The 20,161-nt window shown below is 37.0% G+C and overlaps 1 protein-coding gene across 4 annotated transcripts in view; it reads left to right on the top strand.

Moving 5' to 3' along the window:
- The window catches only part of LOC114717505 (protein ENHANCED DOWNY MILDEW 2), a 33,994-nt gene extending 14,038 nt beyond the window's left edge, over positions 1 to 19,956 (top strand). For 3 of the 4 annotated variants that reach the window (XM_028902654.1, XM_028902652.1, XM_028902653.1), the window contains exons 13-19: positions 2,573 to 2,665; positions 7,095 to 7,136; positions 7,824 to 7,934; positions 17,824 to 17,895; positions 18,008 to 18,126; positions 18,250 to 18,313; positions 18,431 to 19,956. In XM_028902654.1, coding sequence (XP_028758487.1) covers positions 2,573 to 2,665; positions 7,095 to 7,136; positions 7,824 to 7,934; positions 17,824 to 17,895; positions 18,008 to 18,126; positions 18,250 to 18,313; positions 18,431 to 19,708 — 1,779 coding nt within the window. In that variant the 3' untranslated portion in view covers positions 19,709 to 19,956. The remainder of the gene's footprint in view (positions 1 to 2,572; positions 2,666 to 7,094; positions 7,137 to 7,823; positions 7,935 to 17,823; positions 17,896 to 18,007; positions 18,127 to 18,249; positions 18,314 to 18,430) is intronic. The other variant, XM_028902656.1, reaches the window with a different exon arrangement.
- The last annotated feature ends 205 nt before the right edge of the window (positions 19,957 to 20,161 follow it).

The following is a 20,161-nucleotide window of genomic DNA, read 5'->3' as shown; positions in this document are numbered from 1 at the left end:
TAAACTTCACAAAATTTTTGAAGAGAGGTAGCAAATTGTAAAATTTTTGAGGGCATACGATTTATTAAATAAGCAGAAGTAAGCACAGCATTCACCCAAAATTTGTTGGGCACGTGTTTCAAACATAATAGCTCTAGCGACTTCAAGTAAATGTCTATTTTTTCTTTCAGACACACCATTCTGTTGGGGTGAGTGAACACAAGTAGTCTAATGGTGTATGCCTTGTTCTTCCAAGAACAATTTAAAAGATGAATTTAAATATTCCTTTCCATTGTCACTGCGAAGAACTTTAATTGAAGTCTGAAATTGATTTTTAATAAAAGCGTGGAATTTTTTAAAAAGAGAAAACACCTCGGATTTTGTTGCATTAGAAAAACCCAAGTTAGCTGAGTATGATCATCAATAAAAGTTACAAACCATGTGGCTTTGGAGTTAGTTTCAAATTTTGATGGACCCCAAACATCACTATGTATTAATGCAAAGGGTTGAGTCGGTGTGTGAGGATGAGAAGTATAGGAGTTGCGAACTTGTTTGGCAAGGTGGCATGTATCACAATGAAAGTTTGAAATAGCATTATTATTGATATTTGGAAACAAAAACTGCACATACTGAGGACTAGGATGGCCTAACCTAGAGTGCCACAATATAAAATCTTTATTTGTCATAGGAGAATGAATAGCATGAGAATGTGGTGTTGATGAACCTTGAAGATAGTAGAGCCCATTCCACATTTTAGCCTTCCCAATCATCTTTCCTAAGATCAAGTCCTGAAAACCACAGCCATGCTTATAAAAAATAACAAGACAATTTAATTGAGTTGCCACTTGCTTTACAGATAACAAATTGCACTGAATTTTTGGAACATATAAAACCTTTTTTAAAATTATGTTTTTTGATATAATCACAGCCTCTTACTTTTGCATATTGTCCATTTGCTACTTCAATAATCTCATGTTTAGAAAATGCAGAAAAATCAGAAAAAATTTCTCTGTGACCTGAGATGCAGTCAGTTACTCTTGAGTCTACTATCCAAATATCTTTGGGTTTAGCTATACCACTAAGAGCACGAGTTAGAGTTGTACCTGAATGAGCCAGTGTAACAAAGGGAATTTTCTTCTCACAGATTTTTGCAGAAGCCGAGGCATGCTTGTCTAGTATCTTACGTAAGACTTGGAGTTCTTAAGAACTTAGGGTGCCTCCTTTAGATTCTGTGGTACCCACCATTAGACCCTTTCGGTCATTTTTATTTTTTTGCTTTGTATTTGGGGCTTGCCATGCAGTTTCCAGCAAGTGTCCTTGGTGTGTCCACCTTTATTGCAGTGATCACACCATTTGTCAAGCCTTTTCTCCTTCATATCTCCCTGGTTCCAGCGAGCAACTAATGTAGATCGTTCATGAAGAGTAGAAGGGTTGCTCAAAGTTAATAGCTTTCTGCTCTATTCACATCGAACCAAGTTAAATGCTTCTTCTAATGAAGGAAAGGGCCTCATACTTGTGATGCGGCCTCGTACATCTTCAAATGAGTCCTTGAGGCCAAGCAAGAAATCATAACACCTTTCACAATGTATCACTACCCTGTGATATATAGTATCCTTATGACAGGACCACTCATAAATTTCATAGAGGTCAATTTGTTGCCAGAGTTTCATTAGTGCACTATAATATAAAGTAACTGTTTGTTCTCCTTGAACTAATTTTTGTAGCAAGCACTTTACCTGGATAACAACAGCTATGTTTTCTATAACCGAGTAGGTCTTCTTTGTTGAATCATAGATTTCTTTGGCTGTAGTTGCCAGCAGATAGTTTTCGCTCATGTCTATTGTCATAGAATTTACAAGCCATGCCATCACCATATTATTTTTAGCGCTCCAGGTCTCAAACTCGGCACTTTCAAACTGGGGGGTGCAGGTGTATCAGTCAAATACTTTTCTTTATTCTTTCCGTGAACAATCATAAGAACATTCCGGGACCATTGGAGATAGTTGTTCCCATTGAAACGATGAGTGATCATCGCATGTGGATGAGAATCTGACAATATACCTAGCATCCCAAGAAGCGATGATGAATTCGCTCCATGGTCTCCTCCACTTGACTCGGAACCAGTCTCTTTTGAGCTCCCTCTAGTCGACAATGCACTAGTGGTTCCAACATTGACAGTGAAAGCTCTTGGCTGATTCATTAGGGCTACTCTGAAAGACATTGAGTCGATGACCACAGCTCTGATACCATGTAATATTATGAGAGAAAGCAGCTCTGATTTTATTCATGAGATAGCGATTACATATATAGAGGACTAGAAGAGATGTAATCAGATCTAATCCCCTAAAATCCTCCTAGAATCATGGGATACATAAACTGAAATAATAAGTGATAAATGCAGATATGATCCTAGGAAATAAGCACTATATTCTTAAATAGGAAAACTAGGTTAACACATAACGACAGGCCCACTACCAACATTTGCAGTAGACAGATCTCTCCCCCTTTTTCCCTTACATGCTTTCCTTTCACAAGATGCCTTTTGGCGTTGCTCTAACAGTTTGTCATAACATTTTCAACTGACCTTTTGTAGGATAAATTGAGAGTATATCTTGCACCTGTTTTGAATGGTAACAGATACACATCCTATGGTCGCCATTTCATAAAAGTGGAAAAACTTCAATGGGTATGTACTTATGCTTCTACTCAACTTAATCTCATCAGTTTTGCAACTTCACAATTTCATGTACCTTAAATGTTCTCTTTTACTTATTGTGACTGTGATGTCATATTTTATTCTTTTCTTGTTTACACACTCTTCTTTGTGAGTGGTGTTAGGTCGGGTTGGGCAAAACATACAGAATTACATGTATGACTGCTATTTCCATTGAGTATTGTTTATTTCAACGTGTAACCCATTAAGGTGTATTGTAAATTTTATGTGAAATAGGTATTTTGATTTGTATAGTTAATGTTGAGCAGAAAAGTGATCATATTGCTCCGTATGATTGAACTGTGGAGAGGAAAGAATAGAGATAATACTTGCACAGTGTGTAGGTATCGCAAAGAGAGAAGAATCTAGGGTAATCTAACTTAAATCCATGCAACATAAAATAAAGATAAACGCTGAAATGATATAACACTAGTTAAAGGAATAATAATCATAGATAAATGGGACAACTGTTCATAAATTAGACTGCAGAACATATTGTCAAAAATTAAAGAGAAATTTAAGGTTTCAAAAACCCTGATCAAGAGATGCTTTTCTTATATCTATAGATAAAGCTTGTTTGGCTCACGGTGGTTTGATGCGAGATTTCGGTGGTGTGCCTACATAAGGAAACAGAGACAGTAAATACTAGGCTAGCAGACCCTTTAACTGGAGCATATAAACCATGCAGTTCCGATCTTGTTTCCGGTGTATGTGATTTGTGCTTCTTGTATTAATTTTATAGTGATTTGTTGTGATTATTCATTTAGTTGTTGGTAAATGTTAGATGCCTGAAGCTTTTGGCTTTCACGATGCAGTTACTAGCAAGACAATGCCTTGATTTATTTTAAGGAAGAAAAACTAAGGAACATTGATAGGATCCTTGCTATAAATACTAGACAGCACAGAGCGTGCATGATAACACTGCATTGATGATGGGTGACTGAACAAAACATGAACGGTGCGTATATTATTCACAGGAGAAAAAAACATATAGTGGAACGTTAGCAACATTCATGCTATTCAATCCCCATGATTTAGCTGAGAAACAAATGGGAAAATTATGTTAATGTGGATTGAGATTATCTGGGATTGTACAATGAAGGATAATTACATGAGTAATTAAAGACAAGATAAAATGGAAATATTTGGAGAATATTATTACTGATATTCTACCAATACTTTCCTTGAACCTGGGGAATTGATGTTATTCATTCCCACCGTGCTTTTTAACTCTCCAAATCTGATCCTTGTTAAGAGACTTAGCAAGTTTGCTACTAGGTAGCTTGTAGATGCATGAGAGATCTATTAAGTCTAATTGAATCTTCTCCTAAAGAGCGATCTATCTCTACGTGCTTAGTTTGGTAATGGCATTTAGGGGTTGTTGGTGAGCCTTATGGTGGCTGCATTGTCAAACCACGCTCTCATTTGGGATTCAACTTCAACATTAAAATTTAGGGGTTGAGGATGAGCATGGAGGAAGCTCCTCCACAGATCAAAGTTGTGTTAGATAAATATAAGGTGGTAGATCTGATGTGGGATGGGAGGGAAGAAGAAGGATGGTGTCTAATTTAGGAAAATCAGCTAAGCATTTAGTGATTTCGCTTTAAACTTCATCAATGGAAATCAACTAGTACACGTAGAACAAATTAGGGTAAATCTAAACCTGGAATCCGAGAAGATAAAGTCTGATATTATCTAATCTAATTAAATCTAATCCCTAGATAATTGAAACAAGAAATTAACAATAATAAAGGGGGACAAATAGTAAATAACCAGCCCCAAACTAGATGGGCTTGGGCCTTCGTCCTTGAGCACTTCCCCTGAAGCTTGGAATATATGTTCATCATTCCCAACTTGCTTGTGTATCCTTCAAACTTGTCATGACAATGCTTTGGTTAGAACATCTGTAACCTGCTGAATAGATAGTGTATAAGCCATATCAATGTGCTTGTCTTCTATTTTCTCTTTGATGAAATGATGATTAATCTCTACAGGTTTCATCCTGATTCAGGATTCCTTACAATTTTAATAGTTGTTGTGTTACAGCACCAAACTTCTCTTAGGCTTTCACGATTGATTCTCAACTCCTCTGATATGTAAATATGTCATATGGGTTGACTTGTGATGATAATCACGGAATGATTGGACGTGCCTCTTGATACCATGTTTGATTTACGAAAAGTCAGCTAAGCATTTAGTGACTTAGCTTCAAACTTCATTAATGGAAATCAATTAGTACATATAGAACCCAATTGGGGGAAATCAGAAAGGGTGAAGATGCAATTTTAACTCTGATCTTACTTCTTAGGTGCAATTTCACAGTGATCTTTTTAGTCGTGCAATTTTAAACTTGGTCTAATTTTTCAGGTGCAATTCTATTTGTACCTTTATCACTGATCTTTGGGTGCAATTCTACCCCATAGAGTTAAAATTGCAGCAAAAAAAAATCAGGGGTAAAATTACACATGAGAAATAAGATCAGGATTAGAATTGCACCTTTACCCTGATTATCTAATCTAATTAAATCTAATACCTTAATATTTTAAATAGGAAATTAGCAATAATAAAGGAAAACAAATATTAAACAAGGAAGCCCAAACTAGCTGGCTTGGGCGTCCATCCTTGAATAGATAGTGTAAGATGAATGGGCTTGGGTCCTCGTTTTGTAACCAAGAAAAAAAATTTTCTTGGAAGTTTGCTAACAGTCACTGTACCCACTTTTCTTTGCAAATATCCAATGACAGGGCCCTATATTCAGCCTGGAGGTATAATTGGGTGGTGGATCTCCTATTTTTCTCAGATTAGCCAATCTACATCAGTGAAAACTTTGATGATTCCTAATGTGCCCCTCTTTGAAACATAAACCCTTTCCAACTATCATCTCTAGGTATTTCTTGCGTGCTGACTCTAAATTTTGCTCCTGAACTGACTAACAAAACTAAGAGGAAAACTTAAAATCAAGACCAGTTTGAGAAAGATATACAAGGTTTCCTAGTAGTCTTTGGTACCTCTTTGTAATCAATAAAATAACTTCTTCCCCTGAAATCTGACATTTAAGTCAATTGCGTAGATGTTTCAGCTGGCTTAACCCCAAGTATACCTGTTTCATTCAACAAATAAAGAGTGTACTTTTGGATACTGAGATTCCGTCTTTAGTTCTTGCGACATCCATACTAGGAAAGTATCTCAAATTCCTAAGCTCTTTTACCTCATATTCAGTGGCCGGAGAGCTTTTTAACTTCTGAATATTCTCTTTATCATCATCTGTAATGGCAATGACATACAAGTGGAGCATAAGAATAGATGTTTTAATGTTAGGTGTGTGGGGGGTCCTGTGGAATGGCTACCAAAAGTCACTACATTCTAGTAATTTTGTAGGATAGATTGAACCTAGATTGTCTCACAAGGAGCATGATTTTCTTGACAATGATTAAGGTTCAGAGTGAATTCTAAATGACTCAACCAGGATCTATAAACTATTGTGAGACTCCTACGTAAAATCTAATTATAACACATCATTGGGCCACGGCTTACATAGTGTAGCCCAATGATGAAAGGAAGCGCAGCTCATGTGCATGAGGGGTGTTTATGGTATTTCTTACTTGGAAGTTAGAGTATACAACCCAACGAGGGTGGTTGTTTGGGTTCTGGCGAAAGTCTGATGGGCAAAACTGGGAGAGTTTTTGTACCTCTCAAATGCATGGGGTAGTGTGTTTGTTTTGTTTTTCTTAGCTTGTAGACCTCCATTAGACGTATACTCTATGGAAGGATTATGTGATTGAATAATGTTTGCCAAGTTTGTTCAATCAAAGGTATCGGAGCATTTCTTTCATAGGAATGGTCAACACAAGAATGGAGAACAGATTGTAGGGACTTGAATATTGTATGCTGCGAACTGAGCAGGATGCTGACCGCTTGACCAGTGATATTGTGTCAGTCAAATGCGATATGGCCACGCTGGAATCTTTAATGGCTGAAGCCAAATCCCATAAAACATGGCCATTGGAGTCAAAGTTAGAAACACTTATGTTCCTTTATAAGCTTGCTTATTGGCTACAAATTGCAATCTAATCCAGGAAAAAACTTAACATTGTTTATACTTAATTTATCACTGATTACAACATTGCCAATTCTTTGAACTTTGATCTTTCACCATTTGGAACTTAAATAGTTTTACGAATAGAACAAGGCTGAAGTTACTCATAAGTATGTCATTATTAGTCATGTGATCTGCTCCAAACTCTGCAATCCAAAGTTCATGATTCAAGCTTTTAATAGCCCCTATTTTGTTTCATGTACCATCTTTATGCATTTTAAAATTTATAATTACTTCTATTAAAATTTTATAATTCATAATTACATCTATTAAATACTGCTCAGAGCTTTATTTTTGTGTGTGCAGATTGTTGATAGGCTCCATTGGTATGTCCAAGGTGGTGATACGGTAAGCATGTATTACTGTGCTTATTTGGCCTTTTTTTCATTTGCATTATTTTTGTCTAGAGTCATAACCTGATTTTACTTGAGGCTTTGTGGATTTCTCCTTTTCCGAAATAGTTTTAGATACCTAAAATTGTTTGTGGTTCTTACTTTAACCTGACATTAGAATGCTGTATCTACATTTTGAGTTGTAGTAGGAAATTTCTGTCATTCAGTTGCTTTCTTTTGGTTTGGGACCTTTTTTCGTTTTTTTTTTTCCCTTTTGGTGCTAGGGGATTGGTTTTTTTTTTTTTTTTGGGGGGGGGGGGGGGGGGGAGTGGCCGCTACTGGCATTTAACTATCCTCTGCTTCTTTGACAGTTGACATGATCTTTGGAGATAGATTTTTACTATTGTAAATCTTGGGACATTATTTAAGAACTTAGTTCTATTATTTTATTTTATTTTATACATTTATATGGTTTATGACCATTTCTTTTCATATAACTTTTATATGTACTATGAATAGTAACAAATATAGATCTTCTTTTCAAAAAATCCATAATGGTGTTTTTATATAGCAATTGTCCTTTACTTGCTTCTTTTATCCAAATAAATTTATTCTTTTCCTTCCTTTTATGCTAAAAATGCATATGCACATTAACTAGTATTATTTAATGTTGAATATCTCATTAATATTTATTGATGTTCAGATTGTGGACTTCAGCTGTGGGGCTAATGATTTTAGCATCCTAATGAAGAAAAAGCTCGAAGAGACAGGGAAGAAATGCTTTTACAAAAACTACGATATTTTTCCAACGAAGGTGCATATACTTTTTGAGAGTTTGTTATGGCATGGTTCTTATAGCTTGGTATAATCTCAATGCCATTCAATGAAATCGGCTAAATAATGACTCTCTAAGTACGTTACTTTTATTGATTAAAATAGCACATGTGCCCCTTTAGCTTTAAATAAATAGATCTAAACCTATTTAATTTGTCTCTAAAAAGAATAAGATAAATAAAACTGATCAAATTAAGGAAAAAAGGATAACAAGCAAATTCTGCCAATTAAATAGGATAAAAGCAACTGATAGAACCCACTGTTGAAATATACTATTAAGAGATGAAAAATCTAGCCCGAGTGTAGCCTAAGCTCAAACAACTACCAAATTTCTTGAAAATAGAATAACAAAGGAAAAAACTCACACACACTTAGCGATTATTGTGGGATAATGGGTGAGTTGGGGGTGAGAGAAATATTAGGAATAAATATTTATTTGAATTATTTAAATGTTTTCTATTTTATTTAGGTTACTTCTCTGATTAGTTGAGTATTCCTCAATTGTGGGAGTAGTAGTTTAATGATACTTACATATTAAGTCAATAATTTGATTTGCTTATTATCTAGATAGGTATTCCCCACTATCTGAGTTGTGGATTATGGGAGTATTTTTAGGAGTCATTGTAAATGTTAAGGTTCACCTCATGTAGAAATCATTCGGAAATTCATTCGATATCAGTATTTATAATTGATGATTCTCCTTAGGCTTTATTAGTTAAATGAGTTAAGTGGAATCTTTTATTAAAGACTTGACATCATCTTTAGAAATGGCGTGGACCCTCTTCCCCACTTTCACTTGCCTAATCCAAGACCTAATTAGACTCCCTCTTTCTGCACATTGTTGCCGTCAGCTTCTTGTGCCTTTAAATTGTCTTGCAGTTGCTTATCATACCTGTAGTGCTTAGCCCGAGTCCTTGCAACATCATATTCAAGCTTCATCTTTTTAGCCGTTTCTGCTACAAAACCATCCTCAGGTTTTATCTCCTCTTGGGTGCTGGTTGAAAACTTCTTCAAGCTGATTCATTCCCTGCTTCTTCCTCAGTTGTTGCTTTCATTGAGCTTTGGGAATGTTACAAGCTGCAACTCAGGGTTACACTCTTCATTCTTTTCTTCCTCTCCAACCTCCTAGAATTTTTGTTCTTCGGTCTCACCCTTCAATATTAGCTTTACCTTGACTTCCTCTAAGTTGGTATCAACAGTGTCTCCTTTTTCTTCTATCTCTTCTTTTGTTTCCTTCCCTAATTCAGCATCCTCCTCTTCTTTCGCATCCTTTTCTACTACATTTTGGCCTCGATTTGTGCCCTTGCTTCAGCTTTTACTGCTTTTATTTTTCTTCTTTCATTCCGATCTTTCCAATCTTCTATAATGTTTATCATGTTCTCTACATATTTAATACATTTCAACATGTTCTTCTAGAGGGATTCCCGTCTCCTCCTTGAGATTTATTTGCCCTCATACCAAATTGATAGAACCCACTGCTCAAATATGCTATTGAGAGATGAAGAATCTAGCCTGTGTAAGTCTAAGCATGAACAACTACAAATTTCTGGAAACTAGAAGAGCAGGGCAAAAAAACTCACATATGGTCACTGGTTCCCCAGCACTCAAGAGGCTAGAGACTCTCCCTCACAGTACTCATTGTTTTCCTAAAAACCCCCACTAAACCTCTTTGCACAAATATGTACACATCACACAGCCACCCCCCCCCCCCCCCAAAAAAAAAAAAAAAAAAACCAAAAAAAAAGGGAAAAAACACACTCCTTACTGAGGCCTGGCCTATTAGTTACAAGTCCATCAGCAACATATTAAAACCCTAGAGAAAGTGGGCTTACTTCTTATAGACCTTGGTCTTGTCACTTTCAACACTTCCTCTCAAGCTGATGTGTAAATATTGCCAATAAGTACTTTGAACTCCTTGCTAGGAAGACTCCTTGTGAGTAGGTCGGCTACTTAGCTTTAGAAGGTATATATAATACTTCAACTACCCCTGCCTCAACCTTTTCATTGATAAAGTGGCGATCAATCTCCACATGCTTTGTCTAATCTCAATACCTAAAATCGTCCAAGCCCTGGCTCACTTGGGTTAGTGTGCTGCAATGGAAGAAATGATGGCCCTTGACCATGCTAGTTCTATTTACTTGTAGGGAAGAAGGCCATTGGGTTTAAGTGGGTGCTTTTCATCAATACAAAAGCTAATGCTACTCTTGATTGTCTCAAGGCTCGCTTGTTGTTAAAGGATATGTTCAAACCCATGGATCTAATTACTTAAACTTCTCTTCCATGGTAAAGCTCTTCTCTGTTCGCCTCTACATTTCTAAGGTGGCTACTTATGGCAAGGACCTCCACCAATTGGATATCAAAAATGTTTTTTTAACATGGTAAGAATTGGTGCACTGAAAGCTGTAGCTTATTCTACTGATTTGATCAATAGATATGGGGGAGAGGAGTGATTCATAGTATGGCATGAAATCCTCTGGAGTAGATGAGAAAATAAAGCAGGAAAGAAAAATATTCCATAATCCCTATATTAATGCCTAAGAATCAGAACAAATAGCTGTTAAATTGATCCTAGATCAAGGGCTGAATAGGCCTCGCTTTAGAGCCCATTTCTGACACATGGTGATCTTCATGAAGAAGTCTACATGGAGCAATTGCTAGGCTTTGTTGCTTTGCAGATATGGCGCAAAGTATGTTTCCAAAGAATGTATGGCTTAAAGCAAAACCCTTGTGTGTTGTTTTTTAGAAATTTGGCATCAATAAAAGTGTGACCATTTTCTATTACATCAAAGAGTGTACATGTTGTACATGTTAACGACATTGTAATCATGGGTAGTAATACCTTTAGAATTTTACTATTCAAATACTTTCTACACTCATATCACTCACAGATGTTGTCATGTTGCATAGGGAAAAATAACAGGTGGGGGTAGAATTAACGAGGCTTTGAAACCATGTAGAATTTGGGTCTATTCATATGCAGTGAATGATACATCTAGCATTGAAGGCTGAACAATCTTATTCACTTAATGAAAAAGGTGCGAGTACTATTGAATAAATAGAGCAAAGAAGATCTCTCAAGGATGAGAGATATGAGCCGAGGTTCTAGGAAGATACTAGTCTAAGAGTCAGGAGAATAAAATCAGAATTCAAAATACATAAACAGATATTATTTGATTGGCCGCAACATAACCTAGATTTGGTCTAGGGTTTAGTCGGCCCATAGGCCCAATTAAGTTATTAGGGTTTTGCACTAACAAGAATAGACATACATACATGGAAGACAGAGAGTTAAATGCTAATGAAGCCTAATGAAAGCTAAATAGTTACAAGTAACTGTCTTATATTCCCACACAAAGCAGATCAAGAATGATTGTATTTTAGTTTGGGATAAGATTGAAGAGAACCTTATTTCTATAGGTCATGTGAGTACTAGAGACCAATTGGATCATCTTTTTACAAAAGCTTTTTGATGGGGTTAAATTTGACTATTTTTATTACAAGTTGGGGATGATTAACATCTACATTTCAACTTGAGGGGTGGTCTAAAGATATTAGAATATTCTCTCATTGTTGTAGATAATATAGTTTGTACAAACCATCTAGCGTCTCTTTGTAACTCTATATGGTGAAAATAACTGGGATATTTATGTTATTTACATAACAAGGGTTGGCATTTCCATCCATGATGAATGGAAGAGGAAAATGCTCTTAGAAAAGAAAAAGGATTCTCTAGTGTTTGAGACTCTAGAAGTCCTCCTATGCCGAATGATTTTTGGCCAGGCTCCTCACAAACCCCCAGCACATATAATTGCTTTCCTAATGGAATTCTCTCATTTTTGTGTACCTTTTGACAAGGTAGTATAGAGCCGGATAGATCATTCTTTCGGTTGGTTCCTCATCCTCTCATCTTATTCTTTTTGTTGAGATATATTAATGATATCAATAATATCCTAACTCTCTTTCAACATAGCTGAATTCTATTAGTTATAATGTTAGTTAAATTTAGTTAAAATCAATAAATGTGTAAGACATATTTTTGAGAATCCTTATTACGATCTCCATCTCTCATTATAAGAAACAACTACCAAAATAATACTATTTAAAATATGAGTTAAATTTAGTTAGATATATACATATTTTTTTTTCTAGCTATACCCTTGTTTATAAAGAGAGTACATGAGGGATAATGAATAAAAATTTATTGCAGAAAGATAACAAGTGACATATATTTAATGGGAATAAAAGTGGAAAAAATAGTTTAAAATTTTAGAGAAGGGTTAGGGACACAGCTATGAGAAATTATTTCCAAAAAAAAAAAAAACGGAGAGAGTCAACTTTCTGTGGAAGTGTTTGGGCTTGGAGTAATTAGGTGCAATATCTACCCCATAGGAAAATATTTATATGTCCTTGGTTGCTTGGAATAGAGTAATGTTGGAAATTGTTATCCTTTAAGTGGCAATGCTTCACATTTCAAGGAATTTACCCTTTCCTTTTTAACATGCAAAATGATTCAAGTTCATGTGAACCTTCAGCGTTTAATTAGGTGGATGCATGAGTTAGATATCACAGCTCAACTTCATTTGTGTGTGTACTATGATTACCTCCTCTTAAAAAGGTGATCACGTCTCTTTTGATCTATATTTATGGTGAATGATGGGGAAAAAGGATTGCTTTATTCATCGATTGGAGTCATGCATACATAGGCAAGTCCTAGGTTTCTAGAGGTACTAGGATCTTCCCTTGATTACACAATAATAGAGAATCAAAATCCAATCTTCAGAATTTTAAAATTTAAAATCACACAAGATCTATCGCTAACTTAGGCCTCACTAAAGTAGTAAACAACTTAACCCTAACTTAGGCCTCACTCAAGCTGGCAAATATATGTCTATCATTCCCAGCTTGCTTCTGAACTCTTCGAATTGAGGTCTTGCTAGTGCCTTGGTGAACATGTCTCCCACTTGACGATGTATCGGAACGTGAGTTATCATAATGATGCTTGCATCCTCTTTTTCCTTGATGAAGTGTTTGTCAATATTCACATGTTTTGTCCTTTCATGATGAATGGGATTTCTAACAATCCCAATTGCAGACATACTGTCACATCTTAATCTAATAGGTGTACTAGGAGCCAGTTTTAGTTCCTTTAGTACACTTATTATCCATAGGCCTTCAAAAACACCTTTAGCTAGAGCTCTTAGTTCAACCTTTGCATTACTCTTGGATACTATTGTTTGTTTCTTGCTTCTCCATGTTGCAAGATTTCCTCATACAATAGTACAGTATCCAGATGTGGACCTTCTGTCTGGTAGGAACCCTTGAAGATTTGCATCGGTGTAAATCATTTCTCACTCTGTTCCTTTGGCAAATTACAATCCTCTGTCGGGAGTCATTTTTAGGTAGTGCAGGATTCTATTAACAGTATTCATATGTTCTTCTAGTGTTTTATTTTTGTAAACCTGCTTACAACACCCACTGCATAGCTTATATCTGGGTGAGTATGGGAGAGATAGAGTAATTTATCAACTAGCCTTTTGTACCTTTCAGCATCAACAGGTATAGGCTCTTTCTTTGGTTTAGAGTTCTTCCTCCTTTTGGTAGCTTTTGGGTCTTCTATTTCTTCTTTATTATCCAGTTTGATTGTCGATTCCATTGGGGTTTCTGCTGGTTTTGCTCCCAGCATTCTAGTTTCCCTCAAAAGATCAAGGGTATACTTTCCTTGAGAGACAATTATTCCTTTTTTAGACCTTGCAACCTCCATACCAAGAAAATATTGAAGTCCTTCCAAATCCTTTGCTACGAATTCTTTTTCTAGGGATTTCTTTAACTGTGACATCTCCTTGATGTCGTTACCTGTTATTATGATGTTATCGGCATATACAATAAGAATGGCTATCTTTCTACATGAATGTTTTACAAATAGAGTGTGATCTGCTTGGCACTGAGTAAAACCCACATTCTTCACTGTCTTGGTGAATCAATTAAACCAAGCTCTTGGAGATTGCTTTAGTCCACAGAGTGATTTATGAAGTCTACATGCTAATCCTGGAGTTTTATGTTTTGTCAACCCCTGTGATATCTCCTTGATGTGTTACCTGTTATAATGCTTGCATCCTCTTCATGGAGGAATGTGTTCTTTACATCAAGCTGGTGTAGTGGCCAATCTAGATTAGTTGCTAATGACAGGGGTATTTGAATAGTGTTTAACTTTGCCACTGGGGCAACATGCCATAGGTCTGTGAGTACCCCTTAGCTACTAGCCTTGCCTTGTACTTGTTTATAGTACCATTGGGATTATATTTCCTGGTGAAAATCCATTTGCATCCTATTGTCTTCTTGCCAGAAGGGAGTTTAGTGATATTCCATGTTTGATTTTTCTGCAATGCTTTCAACTCTTAACTGATAGCTCCTTTCCAGTTCACATCTTGAATAGCTTCTTGAAAGTTACTTGGGAGCTTCTCATTGTCCAACTGAGTAACAAAACTATTCATGGAGGGAGATAACCGGTCATAAGAAACGAAATGACTAATAGGATGCAAGATACAACTTGTTAGCCCTTCCCTCAATGCAATTGGCCATCCAAGATCACCAGAACCTGGAGCAGAGGTTGAATCTTGGCGTTGCTCATTGCTAGAGGGTCTTTCTTGTGGGATTTGCTGTGTTTCGCTTGCAACTTCCTCTGAGTTTTCCTCGATTTTGGAAGCTTTGTTTGTATTGCTCAGATTGGTTTCATTTTCATATGAATCTGCACCACTTGGTTCTGTTTCAGGGCTGTCAAAATTATTCAGATTTGAGGTTTGGTCTGGGTATGGCTCGGGGGATTTCTAGGAGCAGCGTGGTGTCCTATTTGGGTATTTTTAGGTTCAGGTTGGTAAAAAAACTCCCATTCTTCTGCTCTCCCCCCCTAAATGGGTGTTTTGGAGTAGAAACTCTAGTTTTGTTGAAAGGTTATGTCCATGGTCACAAAGAATTTTGAAAGTATGGGTGAGTAGCATCTATACTCTTTTTTGGGAGGTGAGTATCCTAGGAAAATATACTTAATTGCCTGTGGGTCTAGCTTCCCTGCGTTGTCACTGTGGACAAAAGCTACACAACCAAATATGTTTTCAGGTAGTCGATATGGCATATGGTTTGTAGGGTAGGTTTTAGATAGAAGCTGAATAGGAGTTTGGTAGTCAAGGGTTTTGGACGGCAGTCGATTTATTACGTAAGCTATTGTAAGAATGGCTTCTCCCCAGTAGGTTTTTGGGACATTGTGTTTAAGCATAATGGCTCTTGTTATTTCAAGAAGGTGCCTATTTTTCCTTTCAGCTGTTCCATTTTGTTGAGCTGTGTTGTCACAACTGGTTTGATGGATTATACCTTGTTTCAGGTAGGTTTGGAGTGTAGAACTCATGTATTATGTTCCATTGTTAATGCGAAGGACTTTGAGGCATGGAATTGATTTTGGATCATTTTGTGAAAGTTAATAAAGGTGTTGGTTAAATCAAATTTATCTTTCAAAAGAGAGACATGGGTAACTCGTGTCTGATTGTTACTTAGTGTAACGAACTATTTTACATGTGAAATGTTAGGGATATGGGCAGGCCCCCAAATGTCACTATGTATCAATGAGAAAGTGAAATGTTAGGGATATGGGCAGGCCCCCAAATGTCACTATGTATCAATGAGAAAGGTTGAGAATATATATGTGGGTGAGACTGATAAGTGTCTTTGGCATGTTTTGATAATTGACAAAACTCACAGCGAATCAAAAACAAATTTTTATTCAAAAGATTTGGAAATAATTTGGACATGTATTTGAAGTTTGGGTGGCCTAACCTATAGCATCATAACAAGATTTCCTTATTTGGAACTTGAGGAGAAAAAACTTGAGGAGTAGTGAGACTCATCGAGCTCATTGACTGAATTGCTTGATGCTCCATGCAATAAAGATCTTTTAGTAGCTCAGCTATGCCAATCATCTTTCCCGATCCCAAGTCCTAAAAGAAGCATCGGCAGTGAAGTAAACATGGTATTCATGAGATTGAGTGGCCTTGCTAACAGACACAAGACTGCACTTTAAATCTGGTGCATATAACACTACTTAGAATAATTTTTCCAAATAAGCATGCTTCACCAATCCCCTGAACTCTAAGGTATTTGCCATCTGGCACTTTAATAAACATTGGAAAAGGGTATGATTTCAAATTTCTTATCAAATTTATGTTCCTAGTCATATGGTCAGTGGCTCTTGAATTAAGTGGCTCTTGAATTAACTATCGACATGTTCCTATGATGTACACTAGTTTTAAGTGCTAGAATTATGTCACCTGTGTATGCAATATTACCAGAGGCTATTTGTTGTTCAGGAGTAGTGTGCTTATCTAGAATTTTTTGAAGTATCTCAAGTTCTTCTCTCGGAAGCTTTGGCTCCCTCTCAGTTGTAGAGTCTGTAGCAAGAGCTTTTGCATTTGGTCTACCCTTTTCATGTTTGCCGGTTTTCTTGGAGTTTCCAACAAACATCTTTTGTGTGACTCGATTTCTAGTAATGTTTGCACCATCGACCACTCTTCTTATTTTTATTGTCAAGACCTTGAGTGCCTTTAGCTGAAAAGGCGTTATTTTCAGTTTCTCTTCAAACTAAGGAAGAGAATTGGACAATTTCGTCCTGCTTTCTTCATGTTTGATCATAAAGAACACCTCTCAGTGATGGAAGAGACTCAAGGCTGATGATTCGGCCCTTAGCTTCATCATGTGGGGTTTGGAGCCCCAGGAGGAACTTATAGATCCTCCACTCTTCCTTTATCTTATCATACAGTTTGGCATTTACAGGACAGGATCCATTCATGTGTATCATAGAGGTCCAACTGTTGCCACGAGACATTTAGATTAGTCCAATATTCAGTCACATTCAAGGTACCTTGTTTAAGGTTGTCTAGTCACTCCTCAATTTCTGGGATGGCTGCATAATTCTTGATTGAAGCAAACATGTCTCGAGCTGCGTCCCACACATCTTTGGTGGATTTAAGCAGCGAAAAACTTACATTGATCTCAGGTGTCATTGAGTTCACGAGCTAGGATTGAATCATGGAATCCTTGGCTTCCCATTTGGTGTAAGCAGGGTCAGTGCTTGACGGCCTCTTCACTACTACATTGAGATGCCTGAATTTGCCTTTGCCAATAACATACGAACGGACTCTAGTGGCCCATTGTAGATAGTTTTGACTGTTCAATCTATGGATGGTAATCGGTGAAGGGGTCGCATCAATCTGTGGCACTTGGTGAGTCGCCATCGTGTCATTGCTCTAATACCATATAGTGAATGATGTGGAAAAAGGATTGCTTTATTCATCAATTGGAGTCATACATATATAGGCAAGTCTTAGGTTTCTAGAGGTACTAGGATCTTCCCTTGATTACACAATAATAGAGAATCAAAATCTAATTTGCAGAATTTTAAAATTTTATGTCACACAGAATTTGCCACTAACTTAGCTCTCACTAAAGCCGTAAACAACTTAACCCTAATTTAAAACCTAATTCGGCCCCTCACTAAAGCAGTAAACAACTTAACCCTAACTTAAAACCTGATTCGGCCCAGGCCTATAATAACAATAGTGCTATTTTTGAAGGCCAAAAGATTGTTGATATCACAAAGCGAAATCCATTTATCGCTTGGTGAACAAATGTGAAAGTTGCTTAGTAGTTTGAAATCTATAAAGCTTTAGATAGTTTGTGGGGATGATGTTTGGTGGAAAAAAATGCTAGAGCTCGTGTGAAATTTCTCACTGTTCCCCCAAGTCTTGTGTGGTGAACGTTGACGTATTCTAGAATTTGTCTTTGGATCTTGCGTGTGATTCTTGAGTTCTTGATCATGTTTTTCACAGAATGATTTTCATTTCGAAATGAGGGACTGGATGCAAGTCAAAATGAAGGAGCTGCCTAAGGGTTCAAAATTGGTGAGAATTCTTGCATCACATGGTTCAATGTGTAAACTTCACAAGGGTCATTACAAGTTTTTTTTTTTTTTCCCCCTTCTTTAATAATATTTTTCCATTTATGGTTGAACAGATTATGGGCCTTAACCCCCCCTTTGGTGTTAATGGAAAAGATGCTAACATGTTTATTGATAAGGCTCTTCGGTTTCAACCAAAACTCCTCATTCTTACTGTTCCCCCAGAAACAGAAAGGTGTTTGTCTTCCAACCCAACTTTTCTTCCCCTTTCTCAATAAACATGCTGAGGCAAATAATGTTTGCTTCCATACTGAATGAAACAAGCCTTTTGTTCGTCACATTCTTCCCTTTTTTGCAGGTTAGATAATAAACGAACTCCTTATGACCTTGTTTGGGAGGATGGGAACCTTCTGTCAGGAAAGGTAAAGTAATAATTTCTTTTAGTGATTCTTATGGTGAATTTTAGTTAAGTTTTTATGAATAAATGTTCTTTCTTGAGCAACAGAAGTCTGATTCCCTTTTCTGTTCTTTCCCTTTAGGCATTTTATCTGCCGGGATCACTTGACGTTAATGAGAGACAAATGGATCAATGGAACGTGACGCCACCTGTTCTGTATCTTTGGAGCCGTAAAGATTGGACTAATAAACACAAGGCGATAGCCCAGGAGCATGGTCATTTGCCCAGCCAACGTGATGCATTGATAGAAATGAGACTTGATGAAATTTCACCTGCTGATGGTATTATGAATGGTAATCATTATGAGAATCTCGTACTAGGTCATGACCTTCCAAAACAGGATGATGATTCTAAAGGTGGTTGGGCTTCAAGGAATGATGGTCATGAAGAAAACTTACCCCATGATAATCTTGCCTATGGGAATCATGTTGTACAAGAACCTAACATAAGCAATTCCGACAAGAGCATAAGCAATTCTGAGAAGACTTTACGGAAGAAGGGAATCGAAGAAAATGCTAGTAGAGCATGTGATGTGGCTTCACCAACCGACAGACAGGCAGTAAATGATACTTATGACGAAATGATGCAACACAGTCAAGAAAGAGTGTTCAATGACAAATTAGCAGTGTCTCCACACGACGTCAATAACAATGCTAATGAGAATAATGAGTCCACCTCTCGTTCACACATGCCATATGGAAGAGCTAGTCATGGGACTGAAAATAAAAAGCAACTAAGTTGTGCTCATTCACGTTTTGAATATAAAGCTAGGAATTTTGAGGAACATCATAATAGCCCTATGGTACGTAGCCCTAGGATTTTCGGAGATAGACTCCACTTCAGGGATGAACAACATCGGAGGGAAAGAGAAATTAGACAACAAATTCATTTGCATGGCATTCAAGATCTGGATTATATGAGAACTAGGTATCAATCTGGTGATGATCTTTCTTTTGGCCCTATTAGAACTAGCTATGTTCAACTTGGTTCAGATCCTAGGTCATCTTACCAAAATACATCTGCTATGCAACGATATGCACCTCGCTTGGATGAATTAAACCAGGTCAGGACAAGGACTTTGGGGTTAGAACCACCAATAACTGGCAGAAATGGCAACTTTGATCATCGTTTGCTGCCACAGCAGGGATATGGAGACTTGCCGCCACAACCAGGACATGGAGGCCTGTCGCCACAGTCGGGATATGGAGGCCCGCGACAACCGAGACATGGAGGTCCCATGCCACAACATGGATTTGTAGGCCTGCCGCCACAACTTGAATATAGAGGCTCTTTGATGGGTTTTTCAAATCCTCAAAATGCATATTCTCACCATCACTCAGCTGGGTGGCTCAATGAGTAGTTACGCCTTGCACAATTTCTTAGGTTTCTGAGTTAAACTTTTGCATACTCAATATGTAAATGAGGTATGCTTGTTTGTTGACACTGTTGATGGTTCCTTTATTATCTTCATAGAGTAATTTTAGGCTCTTTTTTTTTTTTTTTAATCATCGTGATCTGACATGATGTCTTTATTTGTCATTATTTCAAATGCAATGACTACAAGATGCATGAGAATCATTAATAGCTGGATGTTGTTGGGGTAGGCAATGGGCAGAACAGGTTGACTCGAGGGTCAACTCCTATCTTGTTTGTTTAATTTTAATCAGGTGTTGATTCATTAAGAACTTGTTTAAACCCATATTAAACAAGTTTTGTGCTAACCCAGGTGAGTTTAAATGAATTACAAGTAACCTGTTTTTGCTTATAGCCGCAAGAAAAAGAGATCTAAGATGCAAAATTAGATTAATAGAAG

The sequence above is a fragment of the Neltuma alba genome, unplaced genomic scaffold (genome assembly GCF_004799145.2).
Source record: "Neltuma alba isolate B1F8T4 unplaced genomic scaffold, ASM479914v2 tig00011740_pilon, whole genome shotgun sequence".
NCBI lineage: Eukaryota > Viridiplantae > Streptophyta > Magnoliopsida > Fabales > Fabaceae > Neltuma > Neltuma alba.
The sequence above is the reverse complement of the archived record's forward strand: the minus strand, read 5'-3'. Positions and strand labels throughout refer to the sequence as shown.